We start from the raw sequence: 27217 nt of genomic DNA, 5'->3' as shown, positions 1-27217 counted from the left end.
TTGACTCAGCATCTAATCCTTGCATGTGCGTGAGTTACGAAATGTAAACAAAGGCAAGATGGCGTCGACATCTCACGAGGGAGTGAAGTGAGTGCAGAAAAGAAAATACTCAGCAGACGATGTTTTGCACATTATCACGGAGTCAGACTCTGATTTTTCAGAATCTGATTTTGTTGACAGTGATCAGGAGATCGAGCAAGAGAATGAGGAACTGGCATCAGCTGATCGGACACCAGCCGATGCCGCCCCAGCTGATCGGCTGCCAGCTTAGTGCATTCGCGCAGCCGACGCACCTATGGCATGGTTCATGTGGGAGGAATACCCAGACATTGATCTGTGGGAGCCAAACTGGCTACCGGACTTCACAAGACAGCATGGCTTGCTGTTGGACATGTCCAGTGGCTGGTAATCTGTCTACTACAGGCTGCTCTCTCCTGATGCTGCTTTTCAGCTACTATCAGATGAGACAAACAGGTATGCAGAGAAATTTTTTTACTCACGGGCTGCGCTTACACCGCATTCTCGTTTATCAAAGAGGAAACCCACAACAAAAGATGAGATGAATGGCTTTGTGGCATTACAAACAGAGATGGGACTAGACTGGTGATATAACTTCAGGAGCATTGGTCCAAACGTGCTTTGTCCCCTGGTAGCTTTGGACAGGTTATGCCGCATGATAGGTACATGCTGCTGCAAAGTTTTTTTCACTTCTATGATAACCAGAAGCAAATCTCAAGGGGTGAGCCAGGCTATATCCTCATGTATAAAGTTCAGCCCCTGCTTGACATTGTGGAACCAACATATAAACAATTTTATCAGCCTGGCCATGATTTATCTGTGCATGAATCTATGATAAAATACAAGGGATGCCAAAATATGCCAGACAAGCCCACAAAGTAAAGGCATAAAGGATTTTGTACTGGCAGATGCAAACACTGGTTTCTGCCAGAAAGTAATTACATATACAGGAAAGTATTTCTTTCAAAGAGAGAACTGTCCCTTGACAAGTCTGGTTGTGCTGGAGCTGCTTTAGGGCTATGAACATTTGGGTCATGTTGTGTACAAGGACAATTTTTATACATGCCCACAATTGTTCATGGAGCTACAGAGCAGGGGAAGTGGAGCTTGTGGCACAGTGAGGGTGAGCAGGAGACACATTCCTTCACAGTTGAAGCCAGACAGGCTGATGAGAAAAAGAGGTGACAATCCGGTTTTCATGCGGGCGGAAAACTTGGTGGGATTGGCATGGCACGATGTCAAACGGGTGACTTGTTTCTCTAAAGTACACACTAGCATTATATGTGAGAAAGTGCAGACAATTGAAAAGGAAGCACCAGTGCAACACCTATTGTAAGCAGCAATATCATACTTTGCAGGACTTTGCTGTGTAACATGTATGTGAAATCATATAGTATACAGGCTCATACAACATGCAAGACAGTAACACTTGTCAAAAGTAAATATATTTAGCTGATTTGATATGTTAAACAATTGCTTTGTGTTCTTTTTTTTTTAAAAAAAAAAGTAAGTTTTTGGAAAAATATTCAGCTTTGGGAGAAAAGAAACAAAACAAAAAAAAAAATAGCCCTAAAAGAGTTAGAGAAGAATCTTTCAACTCACCAAAGTTTCTGCCACCACTTTCTAATGTATCAAAGCTATTAGGAACCTTGGTGCCATCAACTGGCAGTGGCATATGTTCACCTGTTAAAAAAACATAAGTTGTTCAGGATTTTATTTAAGCAATAGTGCAGTGATTTTATTACATTACAGAAAATAAAATTAGAAACTAACAACCCCTTTCATTTCTGTACATATAAGATTTAGTTCCCTAGAATAACACCACTTTATATTACATAATTTTGTTTGTTCCAAAAGTATACTGAAGTAGTGTAAACTTAACATATCAATGTAAGGTTACTATAGACAAGAATGATGAAGCAATAACAGGCCCTCTAGTCCCAGGTTCAAATTCTAATGACACTAAATTTGCCACTTATTAATGAGTGTGGGTGTGTGCATAAGCCTGCGACTTTCTCTCAGTGCTGTTAGGATCAGGGCTGTGGAGTCGGTAGATAAATCCTTCAACTCTGACTCTTCTGTATTTAATATGCAAATGTATTTTCCACGTTGATTAAAAAGGAAGAAGTGATGTACCGATATGGAAATTGTATGCGATACCGATAACCAATATGTTTTGGTCATTCTTTGCCAATACCGATAACCAATACATTTTTTTTTTACTACTTCAGGTAGGAATGTTTTAGGTATGCTGAAAATATATTACGCATTATAAAAAGAAGCAACAGTAGTATGTGAAACAGAGATTAACTTTTTATTAACTTGCTGAATTTTATGCTCTTCTTTGCTATTTAAGCAGCCAGTACTTTATGCAGGAAAAAAGAGCAAGATATGGCTCATCTCTATAGAAAAAATACTCCAGGTCATGTACAAAAATCTGCTTAACATACACATTCTGAGTAACTTAAGCACATCAAGACACAATGCCATAATGGCATGGAGTATATTAACCAAAAATGAATGCATATTCTTTGTGCTATAATCAGACATATATTACTTTAAGTAAAAGTAAAATAAAGGGTACAATGAGGCCAATAACCATGGGCTTAAGTTGGCTTCTTTAAAAGTACAAATGGTAGGTTTTTTCTTAACAAAAAGAAGCATTTCTGCCTTTTCAGCAGCAGGCCTGTTTTTCTTTCCATTTACTATATTTGACACAGCTGAAAAAAGGCATTCACTGTCTACACTGGTACAAGGTGCCAATCAAGGTACTTGATCACTGCCTTGGCCAAGGTTGGGAAATGAGCTGCACTGCTTTTCCAATACTGCACGGCACAGTTATTTCTGGAGATTGGGGGCTCGCTGAGATAGTTATTCAGTGGAGAGAAAAAAAAAAAAAAAAGTTTACAAACATTTACCTATATTATAATAAAAAAAATAAATTATTATTAGGTTGACCAGATGTGTGGTAAAGAAAACAGGACAACCACCTGTACCAACCACAGCCATTAATAAAACCTTGTGATGCTGAAAGCCTGATGCATAATAATTTGGGGCATATAAAGGGCATTCTTGTTGACAAGCCTGAATCATATCGGTTGACTGTATCGGTTAAAATGTACACATCTGAACCGATTTCGATACTGGTCATTTTAATGAACCACTGGCCAATAATACAGTTCCCGATGTATCGTGCATATCTAAAAGGAAGGCAACATACACGGCAATTTAACCACAGAACAACTGGCTAGGAAGCTGACTATCGTATTGGCCAGTTTAAACAAAAGACAAGAACCCCTGAACGCACATCAGGGCCACAGCACACACCTACACCTACATCATTACACTTGTTTACACTCAAATGATCTTGTTAAACACAATATATCTAAAATAAAATGAAAAACACTTTTTGTAATGTACCATAATCCAGATTACAATATGTGAAAGTCAGGTTGTATATACACACTAGTAGTAACAACTATGCACTGGGCTTTATTCTTACATCAGATAAGTACTTAATTATGACTACTGTTTGTGAAATGGGACATTTAAACTTGCTGTATTTTTTTTTTTTCATTACTATTTATATGTATTAGGAGTCGGCGTCGGTACATTTTTTGCCACCTTACTCTGGTAAAGTGTTAGCAAATTCAGAAGTTAAATTGCTAGTGTTTATTTACAAACTATGTGTAATAGTGTCTAGAATGAAGGAGACTGAGAGATCTGTAAACCATGAGGCGAGGTGGGTAGGGAAATAACATCCTATAAAGGGCTGTCACATTCATAACTAGATTTACTAAAATATGTTGCATAATTAAACTAATGTTTTCATTTCTCCACTCCATTTGGCATCAGTTCAGAAAAATATTAAAACTGAGCAGGATTTGGAGCTATCTAAACTTTGTGTTCACACTTCACCAGTAACAGACTTTTGATTTTTTTTTAATTTATTTTTGCTTAGCAGCCTCCATTGGTATAAATAAAATTATCAGGTTTTTTTCCAATGATATCCTTTGCGTGCATGTTGCAAATGAGCATTGTTGAGCGTACTGCAATGTACCATGACTCCATCCTCTCTAAAAATCAGAAGAGCTGGAAAGCCACACACTTCTCTAATGATTCCCATGCAGTTGATTAGCACTGTTTTAATACAGTTCACCATTTTTATTACTTCAAGGTACACGTTCAAAGGAATAGCTTTTTAATCTTTCTTAGACTTTTTCCAACCAACATTATTATCTTTTTTTGAGCCACTATGCTCAAAATAATGCAAAATGACATGCAAGAAACACTCGTAACACACTGACTGAAGACAGCATGTGACAACAGCATTAATCATGACACAGAAGACATCTAGCCTAGCCCAAAGCATTAGCTCTGCTGCATTCTGCAGGCCGTAGAAATGTCTGGAATGAATGCAAACATGATTGGGTGTTAGCGCTAGTGGTGGACAACTGAAAGTCATTCTAGTCTTCATAACAATAAAAATGAAGCTACAGTGTGGTTTTAAGCCAAAAATGCATTAAATGACTTTCTGTAAAAACTTGAATTTTAGTCGCGTGTTTTTTCATAATTTGTGGAAGTCTGTATTATGTAAAATATACATGAAATACAGTTAGGTCCTTAAATATTTGGACAGAGACAACTTTTTTCTAATTTTGGTTCTGTACATTACCACAATGAATTTTAAATGAAACAACTCAGATGCAGCTGAAGTGCAGACTTTCAGCTTTAATTCAGTGGGGTGAACAAAACGATTGCATAAAAATGTGAGGGACTTGTCATATCTAAGAGTTTGTGGTTATCAAATGCATTTTTCAAAAGATATCAGTAAGTTTTAAGCTCGTTTTACATTGTACTTCTGTAGACATTACACATATTCCAAAAATTTTACTAGTGCTGATACAAAAACCAGTGTTCAAACTACCACTCCATGAATATGGTACATATAGTATATACATCATTTACTGTGTAAAAATAGGTCGCCTTGCTGTTTCATGAACATTATATACAAAGTAAAAAGTATGTGAACCCTTTGGAATTATCTGCTTTACTGCATGAATGGTCATAAAAAGAGATCTATCTAAGTCACAGGTACTGATATACACAATGAACTTAAGCCAATGACACACAAAAATTCTACTCTTTCATGTCTTTATTTTACAAATGCATTCAACGTTCACAGTGGTAGTGGGAAAAAGTAAGTGAACCTTGGGATTTAATAACTGGTTGACCATAGATCGATCGATCGATTTAATAAGTGGTTGACCATAGATCGATCGATCGATTTAATAACTGGTTGACCATAGATCGATCGATCGATTTAATAACTGGTTGACCATAGATCGATCGATCGATCAATCTATGGTCAACCAGTTATTAAATCTAGAGAGAGATAGATAGATAGAGATAGAGAGATAGAGATAGATAGAGATAGAGAGATAGATAGATACTTTATTAATCCCAATGGGAAATTCACTTGGCAGCAATGACCTGAACCAGGCGCTTCTTGTAACAGCAGATCAGACCTGCACATCGTGCGGGGGGAATTTTAGCCCATTCTTCCCTGCAGAACTGCCTTAACTCTTCCATATTCTTTGGTTGTCTTCTGTGTATGGCTCTCTTCAAGTCATTACACAGAATCTCAATAGGATTGAGATCTGGGCTCTGACTGGGCCACTCCAAAAGGCAGAGTTTGTTCTTCTGAAACCATTGTGCTGTGGATTTGCTGCGATGTTTGGGGTCACTGTCCTGTTGCATAACCCAGCCTCTTCTGAGGTTTAAGTTGACGGACAGACACCCTCACATTATCCTGGAGAATTTTGTTGATGAACTTGTGAATTCATTTTCCCCTCAATGATGGCAAGTTGTCCACGCCCTGATGCAGCAAAGCAGGCCCAAATCATGATGTTCCCTCCACCATACTTTACTGTAGGGATGATGTTTTGATGTTGATATGCAGTGCCCTTTTTATGCCAAATGAAGTTCTGCTTGTTCCTCCCAAATAGTTCAGTTTTGGTTTCATCATTCCAAAAAACATTTTCCCAGTACCGTTGTGGAGTGTCCAAGGTGCTCTTTCGCAAACTTTAGGCATTCAGCAATGTTCTTTTTTGATAGCAGTAGCTTCTTTCTTGGTGTCCTGCCATGGGCTCATTTCTTGTTCAATGTTTTGCGTATAGTTGACTCATGAACAGAGATGTTAGCCAATTCTAATGACTTCTTCAAGTCCTTTGCTGTCACTCTAGGGTTCTTCTTTACCACATTGCTGACTTTGCGTTGTGCTCTTGGGGTCATCTTGGCAGGGTGCCCACTTCTAGGCAGAGTAGCCACAATACCAAATTGTCTCCATTTATAGACAACTTGCCTAACAGTAGACTGATGACTACCTAAACTCTTTGAGATGACTTTGTAACCCTTTCCAGCCTTATGTAGATTAACAATTCTTGATCGTAGCTCTTCAGACAGCTCTTTTGTGCGAGGCATGATTCCCATCTGGATATGCTTCTTGTCAAAAGCTCAAACTTTATAGTGTTTTTTTTTTATCAATCAAAGTAATCCTAGGCCACACCTCTGAACTCGTTTCATTAAATGGACCCAGGTGTGCTAAATTCTGACTGCAATGAGCTTTTTAAAAAGTCATTAGCTTAGGGTTCACTTACTTTTTCCAACCTTCAGTTTCACAGTTTGAATGATTTATTCAACATGGTCCAAAAATTCTCTGAAAATCTGTATCTTTAGTTATAGGAGACTGTGTTTGTTCATTACTGTGACTGACATGAAGATACAACCATGTTGTACTGTGTATGGGAATTAGACATAAATATAGGTAATTTCCAGGGGTTCACATACTTTTTACTTTGACTGTAGAATAGTACATAAAATCTTCCAGATTTTTTTAGACCAAATTTGAATATATATTTTAACATAAAATGTTCCAATATCTCAATTGCTGATTCAGAAAATACTGAACCATGGTGTTTTAAATGAGATAATGACAAAACTGTTTGAATCAAGCAGCTGTAGATTACACGCCAAAAAAAAAAAAAAAAACCCAAATTCTAAACGAAAGTTAAATCAGGTACAATTTAATACACATTCAAAACAAAATAAATTTATGACATAAAATATAACACAAATAGTAAAATTACACACTTCCTTGTTTGATGGGGGGATCTACACTACTCAGTGGTCCAGCAGGAGATGTAGCTGGTCCTTGGAATGGAGGAGAAACTATTCCCATAGGTGGGGGGCCCAACAGGAGGTCTAGTAGGTTGATAAGCCTGCATCACCAGAGGATTCACTGGGTTTGGACCTGTGGAAAAAATAAAATTTGTTAAATACTCCAACACCAATAAAGGGGAAAAAAAAAAAAAAAAAAAAACACTTTCCAAGTAAACACTAAAATGCATTTTAAAACATCTAACATTTGCTAATGAAATCTTCTCCTTGCTGCATTCAGGGAAATGTTACCACTGTCTGAAGACCAGTTGAGAAAGACAGAGGAGGAGCTTCTTTCCATAGTCCTCTTCACATCCTAAATGTGTACAGTGCCTATAGCTATACAAATGTCCTATTGTTAATTCTCCTATATGAAGTTATTTAACTTTGTAATTAATAAAATTCTGTCATTGTACATAATGACATTTATTGATTTATAGAGTATGTACTATACAGTCATGGGCCACTTTATTAGGTACACCTTGCCAATACTGGGTTGGACCCCCTTTTGCCTTCAGAGCTGCCATAATTAATTGTGGCATTGATTCAACAAGGCACTGGAAACATTTCTCAGAGATTTTGATCCATATTTACATGATAGCATCACAAGGTTGCTGCAGATTTGTTGGCTGCACATTCATGATGCAAATTTTCCATTCCACCACATCTCAAAGGGTGCTCCGTTGGGATTAAAATCTGGTGACTGTGAAGGCCATTTGAGTACAGTGAACTCATGGTCATGTTCAGGAAATTTGAGCTCTGTGACATGGCACGTTAACCTACCGGAAGTAGCCATCAGCAGATGGGTACACTGCGGTCATAAATTGGTGGCCATGGTCAACAACAATAATCAGGTAGGCCGTTTCATTTAAACAATGCTCATTTGGTACTAAGGAGCCCAAAGTGTGCCATGAAAATATTGCTCATATTACTACACCTGAGACACCCACCTTCTTTCCATCACCTCAGGGGGGTTGCTGTTGCCTAGATCAGAAGGTGGTGGCACAAATCGCCACCACAGAAAACAGATTATAGTGGATATTAGCACTTCTTCTATTGTCCAATTTTGGTGAGGCCAGTGCAAAGTGTTGCCTCAGTTGCCTGTTCTTAGCCGACAGGAGTGGCACCTAGTGTGGTCTCTTGCTGCTGTAGCCCATCTGCTTCAAGGTTCAACATGTGCGGTTCAGACATGCTGTTCTGCATTCCTCAGTTTTAACGACTGGTTATTCGATTTTCTGCTGCCTTTATATCAGCTCTAACCAGTCTGGGCCATTTTCCTCTGACCTCTGAAATCAACAAAGCATTTTTGCCCAGAGAACTGCCACTCACAGGTTATTTTCCCTTTTTCAGTGCATTCACTGAAACCCTAGAAATAGGTTGTGCATGAAAATCTCAAAAATCAGCTGTTTTTGAATATACAGACCAGCCCACCTGGCACCAACAACCATGCTACACTTAGTCACTTAAAATCACCTCTCTTCTTCATTCTGATGTCCTGACAATGTCTACATGCCAAAATGTATTGAGTTGCTGCCATATGATTGGCCGATTAGATATTTGTGTTAACAAGCAGTCGAACCTAATATAGTGACCGGAGTGTGTATACAGTAATCCCTCGCTATATCACGCTTCGACTTTCACGGCTTCACTCTATAGCGGATTTTATATGTAAGCATATCTAAATATATAATGCGTATTTTTCGCTGCTTCACAGGTTTCTGTGGATAATGGGTCTTTTTACTTCTGGTACATGCTTCCTCAGTTGGTTTGCCCAGTTGATTTCATACAAGGGACGCTATTGGCGGATGGCTGAGAAGCTACCCAATCAATCAGAGCACGCAGTTAAGTTCCTGTGTGCTGATTGGCTCAGCGACAGAGCGCCGAATTCGATTCCGTTGCGTTAACCAGGAAGTCTTGTCTCGATCATTCAGTATCAATGTGCTCCTGCTACTGCTTCAGGGGCCGTGTCCAAACGCCAACGGAAGATGCTAACGATTGCCGAAAAGGTAAAAGTTTTGGATATGTTGAAGGAAGGGAACAGCTACACCGCTGCAGGACACCATTACGGCATCAATGAGTCCACGATTCTTTTTATTTAAAAAGGAGGAAAAGAATATAAGATCTACGGCCGCAGTGTCCTTTTAACCGGGGCGCAAAACGAGTTGTAAGTGGATGTAATAAGGCGGTAGTCCGGATGGAATCTGCTTTAGGGATTTGGATTGAAGACTGCCGGAAGAAGAACAACGGCGGTGCTATACAATCGCCTGAAGTGGCTCCTTTAGAAGAGCTGTAACGCTCTCCTTTGTTGTGCAGTAAAATTAAACTCATCGTTATTGGACAAGTCGTCGTGTCATTGTTGGTGAGTAACCATAATTTATTTTCTACGTACAGTACTTATTACATGTACATAGTTTAGTGTCACTGTACACACATTTTACTGTATACAATTTTTCTTGCATTGTACGTATTTATTGCTGGTGGCCTGTCTGTCGTAATGGCTGTAACATATGTGATATCGGAGACGCTCGATATCTTTAAAATAATATTTAGGTTTTACTGTATATAAACTGTTTACATACATAATTTCAACGAATCTTACCTAATATCTAAGAATACAAAGGGTTTATGCTGTATAATTGTGCGGGAAATGTTTACAATAGTGTGGGAGCGTTTATAAGAGCTTAAAATATATAAAAAATAACCATATGAACATATGGTTTTTACTACGCGGATTTTAACCTTTTGTGGAGGGTTCTTGAACGCAACTTCCGCGATCGAGGAGGGATTACTGTATTGTCTTTTTATAGTCTTCTGATGCTTCTAACAGTGTGTAATTGTTCGTGACAAAGACAATTTGATTTATTGACATCTGTGTGGAAATCATTGTGTTGGGTCATCCTAGAAATTTTCAATGTCTTATTAATGTAAAAGCATAAGAAATGATGACTTCCATGTATTATTTTCACTTGCAAACTTAAAACAATAATGGAAAAAAAGTTTATTTTTTATATTAAGATTTAAAAAGGACAACTTCTTGTAGTTGAGAATAAGCTATTAAGTGCACTGGCTTTTAGATACAATAATCTCCTTTAATCGTTTCTTCAAAGCATCAACCTGTCAGGTCTTCTACTGATATCACTTTCTTCTCTTTAGGAACAAACCTTCCTAATAATCTGATTCTTAAATGTTGCAAGAATGTCTTCTGAATTCAACTGAGAAATGGTAGGAAGATCAGGACTCACTTCTGAGAATTTTCCAGAGCTACTCCTCCCACCTTTCCCTGAGGTTAAATTATGTTCCTAACCTTCCATGTGTTGTGATCTGTACTTTTACTAAATCATTATTTCTCACAGAGTGTGCAAATTTTATTTTTTAAAATCCATTTAAAACCCGGAAAGCTGTTTTTTGGACCAGCCAAATAGCAGTATATACCAGCAAGGAAAGTATAACAGCCCAACCTATCAATCATCATTAACACTGCTGACCTGAATAACGGCCTGTGCATATCTGTTTCACTACACTATTCTGCTTTCTAAACCTTGCAGGCTGCTGCAATAGACAAATATTCACGAAAGGCTGCTATATCTCTCTGCTGTCAAAACACGACTGGCCGGAATATTGGCCTTTACTATATTAGATTACACATGTAATATACCATTTTATATTAAATACGACTCCAACTAAATGCAAATTGTAAAGACAAGTTAAAATTTCCAAATTTAAATACACAGATTCAATTAAACTATTTTTCTCCTAGACATCTGATAAAAAACAGATTTTTTTACTTTGTAAGTTTAGGCTTTTGTTTAAATATTATCCAGTAGTTAAAGCCACAACAACATTGCTACAGCCTTTAACCCAAACTTTAACAAACTAGAGTGCTAAAAAGTAGACTGACTATTCACGCTGGCAGTGATGAAATGTCTTGTATGTTTTATGGTTTTACTATCAACAAGAAGCCAAGATCTCAACATCCCCTGAACTTGAAAACATACTGGTTACATACTTAGCAAGAACAGACATGTGATTTGACCAGAACAGATACCACTGGGAATTTGGCCACTGTCTTTCTCTATCATGCTAGAGGATTGCTGTTTGAGAGCAATGCAACATTCACTGCTGGATAATTCCCACTTGCTGTAATGGACCTTAATTTCAGAATTAGTATCAGAGAAAGGTGCACTGATGTCTCCAGCACTCATACTCACATCTGCAGTTTAGGAAAGCTGCAAGCATGTGACTGAATGAAACAATGTTGTTTTTCACTGTATTTATCAGACTGTGTGTCTCACTAAATTAAGTGAGACTGAGAACCCCTTAACCTGAGGTACCAACAAACTTTCATGTACAGTGAAATCTATGTGCCAGACCATTCACCTCCACACCATTATAGACACAGTGAAAAAACGTTCTAATAAACTGTAGTTATTTTCTCATATTATACTATATATAGCCCTAGTCTTTAAATAAGATCTTCAAATTTGCTTTCTACAAAACTATATTGTTTGCCTTTGTGTTTCATGTCAGTCATGTAGCAATATTATACAATACAAAGCCACATTTCACCTTTGCAGCATTTTGTATCATGAAATTCAATACAATTATTTGTGGCTCATAATACTTGAAGCACAAGGTAGACCACTCACATAAAATATGAAATTAAAGATAACAGAAGCATAATCACAGAGACTGTTCATTGGCAGGGCTGTTAAACCAGTATAATTCAATTGACAATCGCTAAATTAGTTTAATTTGCTGCAATTCTGAAGCCTTATTAATTTTCATCAACATAAAAACTAAAATATGACAAAACATAATGAAGGCACATGTGACATTAGTATGAGAGAGAATGAGAAGCTTTGTCCAGAGTAATGCCTGCTGGTATGGCCAGCCCAACTGAATGATTAATTCTGGTTTAGTACACAGGACAAGGCTGCTTTACAGGAATTCTGAAATATTCTTTCACTGATATTTGACTTCATAAAAGTTCCCTTTAATTTGGACCAAATGTATAAAGGGAAAAAAAAAGTGACAGATGTAGAACATTTGAATTGTCCATTAAATATGACCCTTCAATAAGGGCTGCTATCCAGCCAAATCTCACAACAAATGTCACAAGTATCACAAAGCAATTTTCTGACACACCTGATTAGAAAAAAAATTGTTCAAAAAGCAGCTTTAAAGAATTTGTGACTTTCTTGAACAATCTTGGTATTCACCAGTTTATGCAACACTAATATTAAGTTGTTATGAATTTTTATTTTTGCACCAAATTTAAGCACTATTTATGGTTTGGTTATTGAACAGAAAATGGTAGTAACAAATTTAATTCATGTACATGGCAAGATAAATAAGGTAGTCCATTATTATGCCATTAATCTTCATAAAAGCTACTGAAGCTACTGCAAGTGAGATAATCAGGCTTAAAAGACACACTTAAAGCGAAAGGGGCAGGGGCCTGCTGCTCTTCTCTGAATTCTTCTCCCTCCAAAATAAGAATTATGCAAGACTGCTACTCTTCATGTACTTGTAACCTTGGGACTAATTGTATTACTAAACAATTTTTTTTTTTTTAGTTTAACAGAGTTACTAATAACCATCTTCTCAAAATCTCACTGGAGAAAGGCATCTGCTAAAAAATGATAAACGTTTAATACATTGTACTAGGTGAATTTGTGAAAAAACGCCCCGAGACTTGTGTGTGGGTTAAATAAAAAAAAAGTGTCAGTACCATTATGTTTCTAGCTTTAGGCATAGCACAAAAAAAAGTCACTGTGTATCTCACACTTAACCAATCACAAGCAGCTTACGGCTTCTTCTACAACATTCACAAAGTCAGACTGTAAGGCCAAAAGAGACACACTTGTCCGACTTTCTCCTTAGTTAAGTCAACCTTAAAACATTTTCAGTGAAGAATTTAAAATCCAAAGTACATAAAATACATCAGCATTAAAACATCTTATTAACAGGAGATTATATATTAGAAAGCAATGTAGCAATCAGTTTCTTCCAACTAAAAGGGAGGCCCAACAGAACTACCTGAATTTGAAATAGAAAAGCTTGTTCCTTTAAGACAATTTCGTTTTACTGAAAACAATAAAAGCATATAAAACATAAATATGTTTTTCCTGGAAGTTGCGTGAATACCAGATGGTGATCTTAAAAATCCTATATTATATTGTATCAAATGAAAGGCAATCCTGATAGTAGACATTTAAATCTCAATTTAACTTTGAACTTTCAACACATATATATTCACATACATATTCATATTAGGACTGTGACAACTGTATTATATACTGGGGCTGTCAAATTAGCCAAAAATAAAATTAAAAAAAAAGGTTTGAACACTCCAATTAATATTCAAATATATTAAAACTTAGGTTAACTTCTGAATGTTACAAGTATATTTTCACATGCTTTTTTTGTGTATATACTTTATTATTATTATTATTATTATTCATAAGCACTCTGACTTGCAGTGGCAATGCAAATGAAAAACACATTTGGCTCTTAAGGGTTTAAGCACCTTTTTGCGACCATTTTTATGGCTCACTGTCCTAACAGGGATCACAAGTCCATTCTTAAGAATGTAACAGGGTGAGAATAGCTAGCGAAGTAAGAGAGAAGGCACAAGGCAGGCAGGTTGAAGCCAGGCTTGTTACATTATTTTGGAGGTGTACTCTAGGCACCAGCAGGGTACAGTTAATAACACGACATTCAGAATATAAACTCCTGCTCCTCGGAGGTTTATGGGATCATCATGTGGTCCAAGTCAGGGTTCACAAAATCTGACTTTTTTTCTCCTTTTACAGATGCAGCAATATTTCAATACAAGTGGCTTACAATTCATTATTTTAGGCATTGCGTCAGACCACCAGACACATAACATGGAGTCTAATTGTAGGAGACAGTGGCTCTTTAAAGCAGGGACTTCAAAGCATTGTTATAAAAGAAAAATCAGATTTGTAAGTTATTTTCCATTTGCTTTAATGAGAAGGTCTTCTCACTAAACAATAGTGTGGGATCTCTGGTTTAAGAGTGAATGGAACTGAATACAGGTGGAATCCCATTGCAACAAAACTCATGGGACCATAAATATATTTAGTCATGACAGGAATTTTGTTATAGCGAATATGCAGAGAATACATATACTATTGTGACTGGGGTAGCTGGCAATTCGCCATCTCTAATGGCAGTGGTGCAAGGACAGCTCCATAGCTTCTCTGCTGTGTCTGGTAAACAGTACACCAAGGGCAAAGTAATTGGTTGTCCTCTGAAGGATTAAGCTTACCACATAATGTGCTTGTCGCACAATGTTTAGAATATTTAACACAGGCTTTTTGACCTGCTCTTCCTTGCACTCTTCAGATCTTTCTTTTCTAGACCACGTCTGCCACAGCAATGATTTTGAGCTGCTGGTGTTCTTCTAATCTGAAGATGGGAGCTAAAGTAGGATGATTGCCCCTGTGTCATTGCTCATGTTTCATGTGCTAGAGTACTGAAGTAACAGATCCTATTTTGAATGAAGTCTTGACACTATACCTGCCTTCTCTATACATTAATAACTATCTGCATTTTCATTGAAAACCTTCATAAACTGCAAAAAATATTTTATTTGAAAATGAGACAACATCAGATGCAACTGTTTTTTGATTTATAGAAACAGGTATGAACAAATAATGAAAACAAGATCCAAGATGTAACTTTTGTTTTAAAAAATAAAATAAATAAAAACAGGTAAGAAAACGAGACATTAGATGAAGATGGGGGCGCAATTCCGAAGGCTTTCACCATGTCATTTTTCTTCATTTTGGAATCAACTTTTTCCAGGATGGTTAATTTTTCTTGCAGAGTAAACCAACACTATTTCTCACTTTTTTTGTTCATCTCAAAGAAAACTTTGAGAACCGCTATGAAACTTGAACACTATAGTATCCATTCACAACCTACCCACATGGTAAATAGGTGGAGCACGGACTCAGAATTCGGCAATACATGTATGATGTCATGCCTACACTGAAATTTCACAATAGACTGTCTCTTTCTTTGAGACAGCATATTGCAGATGTGGACGTTAGGGGTCGCTGTTGCTCCTTTAAACCCAACAGACACACACACAGGACACAGGTTAAAAGCACAAAAGAAATTCTTTTAATTCTTTCTCCTTTTCTAACAGTGCCCTAAGCACCACAGCCACTATAAACAGGCAAAAATAGACAAACTCAATTTTCACTCTATATTTCGTCCTCTACACCTCCCAGCAAGCTTTGTTCACCTCCACCTCACTCTGGCTCACTTGCTGGGTTCCCAACAGAAATTCATTTAATATGAGGTTGTATGAACTTTTGTTTGAGCCAACAAAAAGAAAATTGTTACTTCGGTATTTGCTATAACGAGATTTGACCTGTATAATGCAAAAACAATACTTTCAGACCACCGGAAAATCAGACAAACTTCTCTAAGTACGCTTATGGGATTGAAAAAATAAACTACATTGTGAAGGGGTCTAGCTGTAAGTTTTAATAATAAAGAGAACAAGTTAGCTAATGAAAATTAGAAAATAGCTGATCATGGATGCAAGTGCAGGAAAAAAAGACCTACACAATAATGTAGCTTTGCACAGAGCGTCTGGAGTAAATCGAAGCCAAAATTAATGCAAGAAAAATCAAATGCTCTTTTACAATTGTATGTCAGCTTTTGCCTTCAAATAAAACCTTTCTGAAATAAATTTGAATTGTATTTAAATAGTGACATTCAATCTGACAGCCCAATTGCATACTATTAAATATACTGTACTTGCATCAGAACAGAGCAAAAATTTGCATCAGGAAAACAAACTAAAGCAGACAAGCATTTTGAGAAAACCTATGTTTACTTGGTGACTATATAGTCACAAGCACTCAAGAATCTCTCATTATTTTAACTTTATTGCTCTCCTCTTAATTTAGCTCTATTATATAAGAAAAATCCTCCAACGAGACGAGATCTTTTCAAGTCTTGAAAAAATCTCATGGCCAAAGTCTCGTTTCACAAGTCATGCCCTCCTCTCAACCGTATTCAACCACATACATGGTAATCTTACCTCTCATTCGTGTGAATGCTTTTGACAGACAGTTTCTGCTCTCTCAGCTCTTATACATTTTTAATGTTTTCCTTACTTTAAAGTTCCCAATTAAAGAAGATGTATTATGTCCAAATCTTATTGAAGAATTTCATCATGAAGGGTTATCAACAGAAAAAAAGGAGTACATAGGCAATCCCAGCACGATGAAGTCAAACAAATTAACAGCAAAAATGTTAATCATTTACATGGCATATTGGTTAAATGCGTATCAATAGACTATGCTGAAACGGTGGTCATCATGCTGAAGATGAAAACATCAAACTTACAACATCCCGAAAAATATCTACCACCGTTAACACTGTCCAGTCTTCCACCACACGAATTACTGTAGAAAGACTGATGTATCCAAGAAAGGTAATGTAGTATATCTTCCGCAGATAACATTACACAACCAAAGAGATTGATTAATTTTTGTATTAAAATGTTTAGTTTCCTGTAAGAATAGCTTTTGTAAAGACAATTAACAAATCTCAGAGCCAAACATTAGAAAAAGTATTTTATTTAATAGTGAGAAAGAAACAAATTTCAATCACGAGCAGTTATACGCTGGTTGTCACAATGAAAGTCCAAACACAGGATCAAAACTCAACGCGATATTGACAAAAATGTAATAAAAAAAAAATGTTTTTACTGAAGTTTTACAGTAAAAGTGCAAGTTTAAAAAGTATTTGCATGTTAATTTCAAAGCCAAACAGAGCAAAATCATATTACGCAATGAATAACGCAACATGAAACAATTTACTTTCAAATTATTACGTTTTACTCTTCAATATGGTTAATTACTCGCTGTAATGTAAAATAGTTCTATTATGCATATGTAACAATTCCCATGAAAATCAAAATCTGTTTAAATTGTACATCAGCATCCCCATACACAAGTGACAGAACAGTAAAGAGGCTAGCGCGTAGGGCAGGCACGGAGGTTTTTGAGCAAAGCAGGCAGGGGGCAAAGCCCCCTAGTATATTGATATGTAAAAAGCTGCCTAAGGTTATATTAAACATGGTACCAGAGAGTGGTGATGTGTTCATGTTTACTAGCACATTCAAGTCAGAATTTCACTGTATTCTGTACGCGACGATAATGATGCCATGAACCTCTTAAAAGTAAACTAATTATAAACAGAGGCTTCAAAATATTACCTGAACGCTAACCTATCACCAAAACAAAGCTATTACCAATGCACCAAATTTTTAAAAATACAAAAAAGCGAACTTGGCCAAGGCAGCTGGACATGTTACCACTAGAATTATGCTATAAATGTCAGAGACCAGTACTTAATTTACCTTTCTAAATGAGAAACATCAGTGACCAGTACTTAATTTACCTTTCTAAATGAGAAACATCAGTTCACAATTTTTCCAATGACTGAGTTTTTTCTGAGGCTCAGGGTCAAAAGTCTTATCCATTTGTGAAAAATGATACACTAGCTGTGTTATCCGGCTTTGTTCCAGAAACTTCCAAAAAGAACAGGCCTTGGTTATTATGGCAACAGCTCAGTAGATGTACACTGATGCTCTTATGATACTGTACTATGTAAATACGTACATTTCTGTATACAAATTTGTTTTTTTTGTTTTTTTATACTTGGGGCTATTAGTTCACTAGAGCCCCTTACTCTTGAATATGCTACATACAATTGCCTGTCACTAAAACACTGATCAATTTCTGCTTTTCTTAAATTCCTACTAGCTGACTGAAGCTTTTTTGATAGTCATTGGAACAAAATTTGTACAGGAAACCATTATTTTGAAATGAAAGAGGAAATTAGTAGGAGTAATAGAAATTGAGAATAAATTTCATCCTGTAGGACATTCTGTAAAAATGGTAGTTTCAATCAGATTTGAATGCAACTCTTTGATCTGTAATCTTACCATCACATAGTTTTCGGGGGTTCAGATCAAAAGTAATATACACCGAAATGTGGTTTACATTTAACTACGCATTATATAAAGCATTGACATTTACAGGCTGCACATGTACATTTTAGCATTGTCCACAAAAGAATGGGTGAAATGAAACAATATTGTGAACTATGAACAATGTCCATTTCCACTATGTTCTGTCCTTGGGGGACTCCAAACCATTTTAACTTACCAAGGTATGTTGTTGCTCCTAGCTTGTGTTGTATGCAGGGTTTAAAAAGGGCCAGTAAGTGTACTGAACTTCAGTTTCTGCTTTGAAAACAGAGTATAGTGGCATGTCATGGTTTAATCTCAAAAGGGACACCCTAGTTCTCCATAATACTGCATTTACTCCACCATCAAGGGCCCAATGCCCCCCCTCCCTGTTGTTCAAAGCACATGTATAAAAGCACTCTTGACAATCCAATCATACTTACATTTGTAGAAATTTTATACTGCATTTTATACACTTTGGAGAGAGTTGTCAAAGCAATTTCCTGTGTTTGAAAACACTATTCCAATGTCGATGAATTACCAAAACAAAGACATTTTCAAATTGATTGGAGTTAGCATGGATAGACTTCAGGACAGATTTACAGTACATATGGCAGTTAACATTTTGTTGGAATTAATAATAATAATAATAATAATTCATTAATTTATATAACGCTTTTCTCAGTACTCAAAGAGCTATCCACACAGGGAGGAACCGGGAAGCGAACCCACAATCTTCCACAGTCTCCTTACTGCAAAGCAGCAGCACTACCACTGCACCACCTGTGAGGATACCTCCAAATTAGGCAAACTGCCTACAGAATGCATGTCAGCAGAGGAGCTGAAGGTTATGAGCAACTTTATCTGGGGTTTCTTCCAAAGCAGTGCTAACATTAGAAGTGCACCATCTATGGGAATATGGTAATGTATGGATAGAATCTACTGCTTCTACAGAGCCACAGAAGGCACAAAAATTCCACATACTTGTTACAGTTTAAGAAGACTAAAAACACTGCAACACTCTATAACCTATCCTCCCAATTCCATGTTAGTAGCATTGCTTTTTGATTTCCATGTATAAAATTTACACGTTAAACTTTGCACACTCCTTGAACTAGTGCTGGGCGGAATACTGGTTCATACCAAAAAACGTTTTTTATTTTTGTTATGATATGGATTTTTCATGCACCGCAAAACACCGGTTTAAATAGCCTAAACAACGTTCGGAACATGGCGCAGCGGAAAACTGTTTAAGGGGGGACCTTTTTCACTGCTGCACCACTAAACACAAATGCAACGGAGTACATGCATTAGTGGAGGTACTGAACGGTGAAAATGGACAGAGAACATTCTGAAATTGAAGCTGTAGCAGACGATAAAGTTGAACATGATGACAAAGAAACTTTTGCCGAAAAAATGAGCAGTGTCTGTTGTCTGTAGACACTTTGGTTTTAAAAGGTCGGATGTGGACCATTATGTTCAAATGTGTGAATACTGTTTCTATACTACTGGATAATAATGCAAGCCAAGTTGTACTTGTTTTATTTTTTTTTTTCCAATACAGGCAGTCCCCGGGTTACGTACGAGATAGGGACTGTAGGTTTGTACTTAAGTTAAATTTGTATGTAAGTTGGAACAGGTGCACTATTTTAACAAATGCTATTCATGACCGACTGTAACCAAGTGCTCTGCCAATGAATGATGGAGTTTCACCTCTTTCTGACCTTTTTTATTATTTCTTCTTTATTTTCAATGGTGATGGTTTTTCTCTTCTTTACTATATCGCCAGCACTTGCATCAGATTTGTGTTTCAGAGACATTGTTGAAGGGTGATGATAAAAGGTTAAGATGAGCTCTTCTGCACAGCTATCACAGCAGGAAGGTACCAGTCATCAACACGTCCGATGTATAGGGTGGTCCAGATCTAATTATGCAATTTTCATTACGCTATAACTTATTCAGTTTATTAAATAGAAAATCACCCGAAAAATCCCGGACCACCAAGAAGTGTGCGAACTGACGACATGAAGAATCGTCTTCGCGCCGAACTGGAATCGTCTCTGCATAAATCAAAGTCATCCAGACAATCTGGATCTGCATAATTAGATCTGGATCACCCTGTACTGACAAGAGACAACTTCCTGCTATGTGCGTAACAGTACAAGCAGGCTTGCTATTGAGAATGACTGGGGGCAGCGAGGGGCAGTTCATCACCAGCCCACCTCACAGTCACCTCCACTACAGTATGCTCCCTGCGCCCCAATCAGCACGCAGCCATCCAAGGCACACTACAATGCTACCCCCCGCCGCCCCGTTCAGCCACAACCGGATCACCGCTTGCAGCATTACCAGCCACACACCTAGAACAAACGGGGCAGCCGTGTGTGGTGGGCGGGCAGTGAAACCGCTGCCGCCGGGAGCCACCCGAGGGACACTACACTGCGCAAGCAGCGAAATTGCCCCCGTCCAGCCACCACTTGCAGCGTCCGCAGGCCAAAGATGATGGAGCAGCAGGTACTGAGGCACACGCGTCGCAGCTGCGGCCCCGTTCGTATGTCGTAGGTCGGATGTCCGTAACCTGGGGACTACCTGTACTGTGTAATGTACCTGGGTACTGTGTAATAATACTTTATTCTCGCAGTTTACGTAGAGATTAAAGTCAACATATTGACTTTATTCTCGTAATTTGTCATTAAAGTAGAACATCGTAAACTAAAAATCTTAAAATGAATATTTAATTTACTAGATTTTCTCAAACCCCATCATAAGTTATGCAGCACATTAAATGCTTTGTGTTAAGTGATCACCGAGCCATGTTAATCGCTACATGCTTCTTAAACCGACGTCTTCTTGCACTAAGAGGAGGCGCAGACAGCAATCACCACACAGAATACATTAATTTCATGATATTCCTGCTCCCTGAACATTTAGAATGCGAAGATAAATACTTGATATCATTTTCATGATGAAATGCATTTAAAGCATGTATTAATCATGTGGGGGCACGGTGGCGTTGAGGGCGCACTGCTGCGTCGCCGCAAGGGTGTCCCTGGTGTTTCCTGCCTTGAATTTGCATGTATTTCTGGTGGGTTTACTCGGCGTGCTTCAGTTTTTTTCAAAGTCATGTAGGATGTGGAGTTTTATAAGGCTATATTGACCCTGCTAGTGTAAGTATTGCTCGTATTCACCCTGCAATGTGCTGGCGCCACATTCAGGATTTGCTCCTGCCTCGCACACAATGCTTGCTGGGATGGGTGCAACCCTGAATGGATGGTGTAATTAAACAGGTATAACGAAGATTTTTTTAAAGTTCTGACACTCCGTGGTCTAAGTTTATAACTAGGTCTAATTTCACAAAGATGTTTATTGTGTGGTGATTGGTTATCTGGAGAAAGAAAAAGGAAAGATAGGAACTGCGGGTTTGGTACGTCGGACAGAGACAGTACGCATGCAATAAAGAAGGCCCGCTCAGAAGAACATCCATTGAATTCTGTGTTCGTGTCTCTGACCACCAGATCACAAATCCAATATTTACACAATATTTAAGTTAAACCTGTGCGATACCTGCCATAAAGTTCTCTACACTGAACGTACACCTGGGAACCCCTTGCTGCAAGGGAGCAGCACTACCGTGTATGTTTAATACCTGCTTTAATGCATTTCATCATCAAAATTTATTTTAGCATTCTACATTTTCAGAGAGCAGGAATATCATGAAGTGAATGTATTCTGTGCGGCAATCGCTGCCGTCGCCTCCTCTTAGTGCAGAGGAAGTCAGTTTAAGAAGCACATAGTGATTAAGAACTGGGTTGGGGAACACTTAACACAAAACATTTAATGTGCTACATTAATTTATGACGGAGTTTGAGAAAATCTAGTAAATTAAACATTGATTTTAGGATAAGTTTAGTTTACGGCATTCTACTTTAATGACAAAATAAACTGAGAATAAAGTGGAAATGTCGACTTTAATCTCGACAGTTTTTTTTTTTTTCTTCACCGTGGCCCTAATATTCCGTAGGGCTATACCACAAATAGCATTATAAATGCAAGTTGCAGTTTTATTATTTATGTATATAGCTTAGCTTGAAGCAAGGTCCATATTAATGCAGTTTGCCTTAATGATGGTTCAGTTGGTAAAGATGTCATCATCAAGTTGCACTTGTTTTATTTTATTTTTATTTGGTCAATACTGTGTGATGCACCTGGGCTTTGAAGTCTTGGAAGTAATAGTATTATTACAGGAAGTTGCACTATTATTTATTGTATTGTTATTATTTATTAGTTCAAATATTATGCAGTTTAATGATGGTAAAGTTGTTTAAAAAGTCACTTTAACGTGTCAGTGGACAGAGATTGTTAACATTAACAAAGTGTAGTTGGTTTACAAAAAATATTTACTATTTATTCCTTTTCTAAGACATGTTCAGTACAAAACAACTTTTGACAAGCACCTATGGACATTTTACTAAGTCTAAATGCCTCTTTGGATGGTTGAAAACATGTTGTCAAAATTTTAGTTTAAGCTGTTTACAAACTTTGTTCAATAAAAGGCTCTATATTTTAACTGCATCTGTCATGCAATGTGATTCCTTCTCTTCATTAGTGCCACCCCCTTGAAAACTATCACTTTATGGGGCCATGCAAACCTGTATTAATACTTGTGTGCACATTAAAATGTTTTTTTGTACAATGTACAATTCTCATGACAGTGGAATAGGTTATTCTTAGCCAGTAATTGCAGTGGAAAATGTGGTTAACATCCACTCATGCATGGGGAAAAAATACCGTCCCAATACCGTGAAACCGGTCTAATTTTGAAAAATACCGTGATATAGAATTCTGGTCATGCCACCCAGCACTACCTTGAACTGAAGTGTACTTTCACAAGCCACAGTTAGGTTATTTGACAGTGGCACACTGGTTGACCGTTAATATGTTTTGGTTTTTTTTTGTTCTTTATTTCGCCTTATATAATTTCTTGTATTAGGAATTTGTTAGTTTTCGCATACCCCTTGGGGTCAGAGCGCAGGGTCAGCCATTGTACAGCGCCCCTGGAGCAATTACAGGTTAAGGGCCTTGCTCCAGGGCCCAGCAGAGTAGGATCTTTTTTTGGCAGTGACGGGGATTTGAACCGGCAACCTTTGGGATACCAGCGCAGAACCTTAGCCTCAGAGCCACCACTCCACCCTTTAGCAAAAGACAGACTGTGTTTAGAGATAAAGATGTCCCTTTCCAAACCTTTTGTTTTTGGTTCTGGCAGGTAACAGTTTAATGAACTGCATACAGAAAAAGTGGTTTCATACAATGATCAGGGAACGTTCTTTTGTAGAAAACCAGAAACCTATACATACATACATACACACAAACACATTATATTATATATATATAAAATCAACTGGTGAAAACTTCATGCAGGAATGTAGACAGGTCCTACCTGGTGGTACATAGTTGCTCTGGGTTGTACGATTTCCTGGAATGCTGTTCTGTTGCGCTGATGTCTTTGAATATCCCATCCCAAGGGGTGGTGTTCGTGCAGGGCCAGACCATGATGTGACATGATTAGCTTGAAAATTTGACAGCTGACTACTTGAAGAACTGTTGCCATAGTGCCAGTTTGATGGTGGCAAGATTTGTGAGCTAGCATATAAATTATTTGAGGGCATTGCTGGAGCAGTTACACTTGGAGGCTGGGGAGGCAGTCTTGACACAGAACTATCCTGATGGGCAAGGACTTGTTTAAAAGGGTCCAAAGGAGGTCTGGCAATGTTCGTCTGTATAGGTCTTTGATACATATTCACAGTAGGAGGATTCTGTGGAGGAACATAGTTATACTGTGCAGGTGCCAACTGGTGGGGTGCCTTTGTTGAAATCATCTGTGGATATGACCCTTGGGAAACATTTAACCCCTGACTTGGAAGTTGATTTATTACTGGATTTTGCATGGGACCTGAAAGACAAGAATGTGACAATGTCAAACATAACCTTGTATAACCTATACACAGTATTTAGCCTTGTTTTTCTTAAAATTAGTCTCCCTAAACACAGATTAAAATAAAATGAAACTTAAATAATAATCTGAAAAATATGCACATATTTGATTATTAATCTGTAACCAGCTGAATCTTTCCTAAAAACGCCACTCAAAAAGAAAAAAAAAAAATTATATATAAGTGAACACAATCATCACAGGTCTAACACCAAATCAATTAAGCATTTTACTGCTGTCCTTGTTGCACAGGTAGTCTATTTACTTAGGGTTGGCACATCCATCTGTGCTGTTGCAAGAACATTTGCTGTACCTTCCAGCAAAGTCTCAAAAGCACAGAAGAGATACAAGGAGACAGGCCATTACATGAGGAGAACTAGACAGGGCCGTAGAAGAGCATCAATCTAGCAGCAGGACTGGCATCTATCCCTTTGTGCAAGAAGGAAGGAACATTGCTAGAGCTCTACAAAATGACCTCCAGCTGGCTACTGATGTGCATGTTTCTGACCAAAATATCAGAAAAAGACTCATTGTTGGAGGCCTGGGGAGGCATATCCTTAGAGGGTTACACAGCCCTTCGTGTGCAAGACAACAGTACCCTGACAGCTGTTAGGTACCAGGATGAAATCCTCAGAGCCATTGTCAGATCTTACACTGGTGCAGTGGGTCTTGGGTCCCTCCTGGTGCAGGACAATGATCAGCCTCATGTGGCCACAGTGTGTAGGCAGTTCCTGGATAATGAAGACACTGATGCCTTTGACTGGCCTGAATATTCCCCAAACCAGAATCCAATTAAAACTGGAGACGTTATACATAATGCATTAGACGCTGCCGCATTACGAGTTGCAATGATAAAATTTATGTAACATTTATCAGCTTGTGGTTTAAGTTTGTGACTTTGATTTTTGGTGTGATGTTGAATCCAACTCTCAATGGATTGGCGATTTTGGTTCCCACTGACTATTGTTACATCATTTTGTTCTCAATGAATTACACATTATTACTCAGAAAAGATTTTCCACTTGAATATTTCATTAATCGAGGTCTGATGTGTGCTTTACTGCGGTGGGTTGGCACCCTGCCCGGGATTGGTTCTTGCCTTGTGCCCTGTGTTGGCTGGGATTGGCTCCAGCAGACCCCCGTGACCCTGTGCTCGGATTCAGCGGGTTGGAAAATGGATGGATGATGTGTGCTTTAAAACATTTCCTTAATTTTGAGCATTGTGTAATTGTATTACTGAAGTCTAAGCACATTTGCGTAAAATTCATCATCTACAGTAATACCTTAATTTTTGTTTTAACAATACATAAGCTGACATTACTGTATTTCAAATCACTTTACAAAAAACATACCTTGAGAGTTTACGCACTCACTATGTCATATACACTAGTCTCACCAGGCCAGACGCGTATGCTCATTTGACAACCACCCATTAAAAGGTCTGTAGTGAATAGCAGTGAAATCCTCCACTGCAAAGGCTACACCTAAAGAGCTTCTTCCTAAATACCCATACCCAAATCCACTGGTTCGTTAAGTTTAAACCATTAAGGTTAATGAAAGTAAAGTTAATGATTAATTTGTATATTTTAAAAAGTGCTGCAACAAAAGAGTCACCTACTTCCATGTGTTTGAGGAGAGCTTCTGTCTGCTACGATAATCAGTCATTTTGACTATTGTACTATAGGCCATAACAGTGAAGAGAGTCTAGATAAGCATTGAGGTCTATGGATATACTGCATGTTAAAATACTGCAGCTATTCTGGCATGGCATTTTAGTGTTTCAAATTAGACAGTAACATTAACATCCTTTAGTTACTCATTTAAGACATGCAGTGAGGCAGTGGATGCTGCATGCTTCTACTGGGGTCATTATGCAGATTTATTGATTTGGGTGTGTTAAATGCTGAAATCTGCACCCCCGGAGGCTTTTCGGTATCAACTCACTTAACGGCAGTTCTTTTCACCTCCTTTTGATAGGGTGTAAAATTGTTTATATAGAATGAAAATTGTCCAATTCTTACTTTCATGACCATAGCAGTTTATCGTAATCAGAGACTTACTCTTCGTCATATCAATTGAATGAGAGCACCATGGCTGTTTGCAATTCAAAATCACCATCCCTACTTTGAGCTCTGCTTTCATGAGGCATAAGATTGGTTTACAAATTAGATACTAAGTGAGACATCTAACTGTTCCCCATACTCATGGTTGCCTACAGAGATAGAGGAAGAGATAGAGATATGATACATCTGGCTACATGTTGCCTAGTACGATAGACTGCCAGCTGTGCACATTAAATGCTATAATTGATTTTTTTTTTCCCTTCTTGTGCAGAATTTGACATAACTTGAAGTCTGGATTTGAACACTTACAATAGTACAATGTGTTAGATTTTTGTTCTTGCTTATAACAGAGCATTTAAATGTTTATCCATGCCACGTTGCTCAATTCTGATTAGTATTTTATTTCCCTTGGAATCACGTCTTGTTTACATTAAGGTCTGTTTGTTACGATTATTACAACAGTTTTTGATGATCTTTGTGCAACTCTTTACAAAATAAATCCTGTAGGCCACTGTGAAATAGTTTACTCATACTTGCATTGTTGCTTTCAATATTTTTATATTGTTTTTACTTTAATGCTTTGATTTTAAGCAAATTAATAAGATAGATGTTCCTTAAATATGTTGTTTCCATGAATATCCTTGGTAAGCAACAGTTAATATCCTATTAACAACAGTTGCAAAATGTTCCTCCAGCTGTTTCTTTTTAGTACCAATTACTTTTCCAGCCTTTTGTTGCCCCGTCCCAACTTTGAGACTTTTGCTGCCATCAAATTCAAAATTAGCTAATATTTTTCATGAAATAGTAAAATGTTTCACTTTCACAATAGAACACAGAAAATATACCAGATGTTGAATCAAATATGTGTTTATGAGATTTGCAAATCATTGCATTCTGTTTTAATCT

The 27217-nt window shown here is 37.6% G+C and overlaps 2 protein-coding genes across 2 annotated transcripts in view; one reads left to right on the top strand and one right to left on the bottom strand.

Moving 5' to 3' along the window:
• The window catches only part of pitx1 (paired-like homeodomain 1), a 554834-nt gene that overhangs the window by 277406 nt on the left and 250211 nt on the right, over positions 1–27217 (top strand). The window lies entirely within an intron of this gene.
• Positions 1–27217, bottom strand: part of sec24a (SEC24 homolog A, COPII coat complex component) — a 73204-nt gene that overhangs the window by 35373 nt on the left and 10614 nt on the right. Inside the window, 3 exon segments of the mRNA XM_028812852.2 lie at positions 1621–1701; positions 7171–7330; positions 23697–24209. Of these exon segments, the coding sequence (XP_028668685.2) occupies positions 1621–1701; positions 7171–7258 (169 nt within the window). The 5' untranslated portion in view covers positions 7259–7330; positions 23697–24209.

The sequence above is a fragment of the Erpetoichthys calabaricus genome, chromosome 11 (assembly GCF_900747795.2).
Source record: "Erpetoichthys calabaricus chromosome 11, fErpCal1.3, whole genome shotgun sequence".
Classification (NCBI taxonomy): Eukaryota; Metazoa; Chordata; class Cladistia; order Polypteriformes; family Polypteridae; genus Erpetoichthys; species Erpetoichthys calabaricus.
Note: the sequence above shows the minus strand (reverse complement) of the source record. Positions and strands in the feature narration are given on the sequence as shown.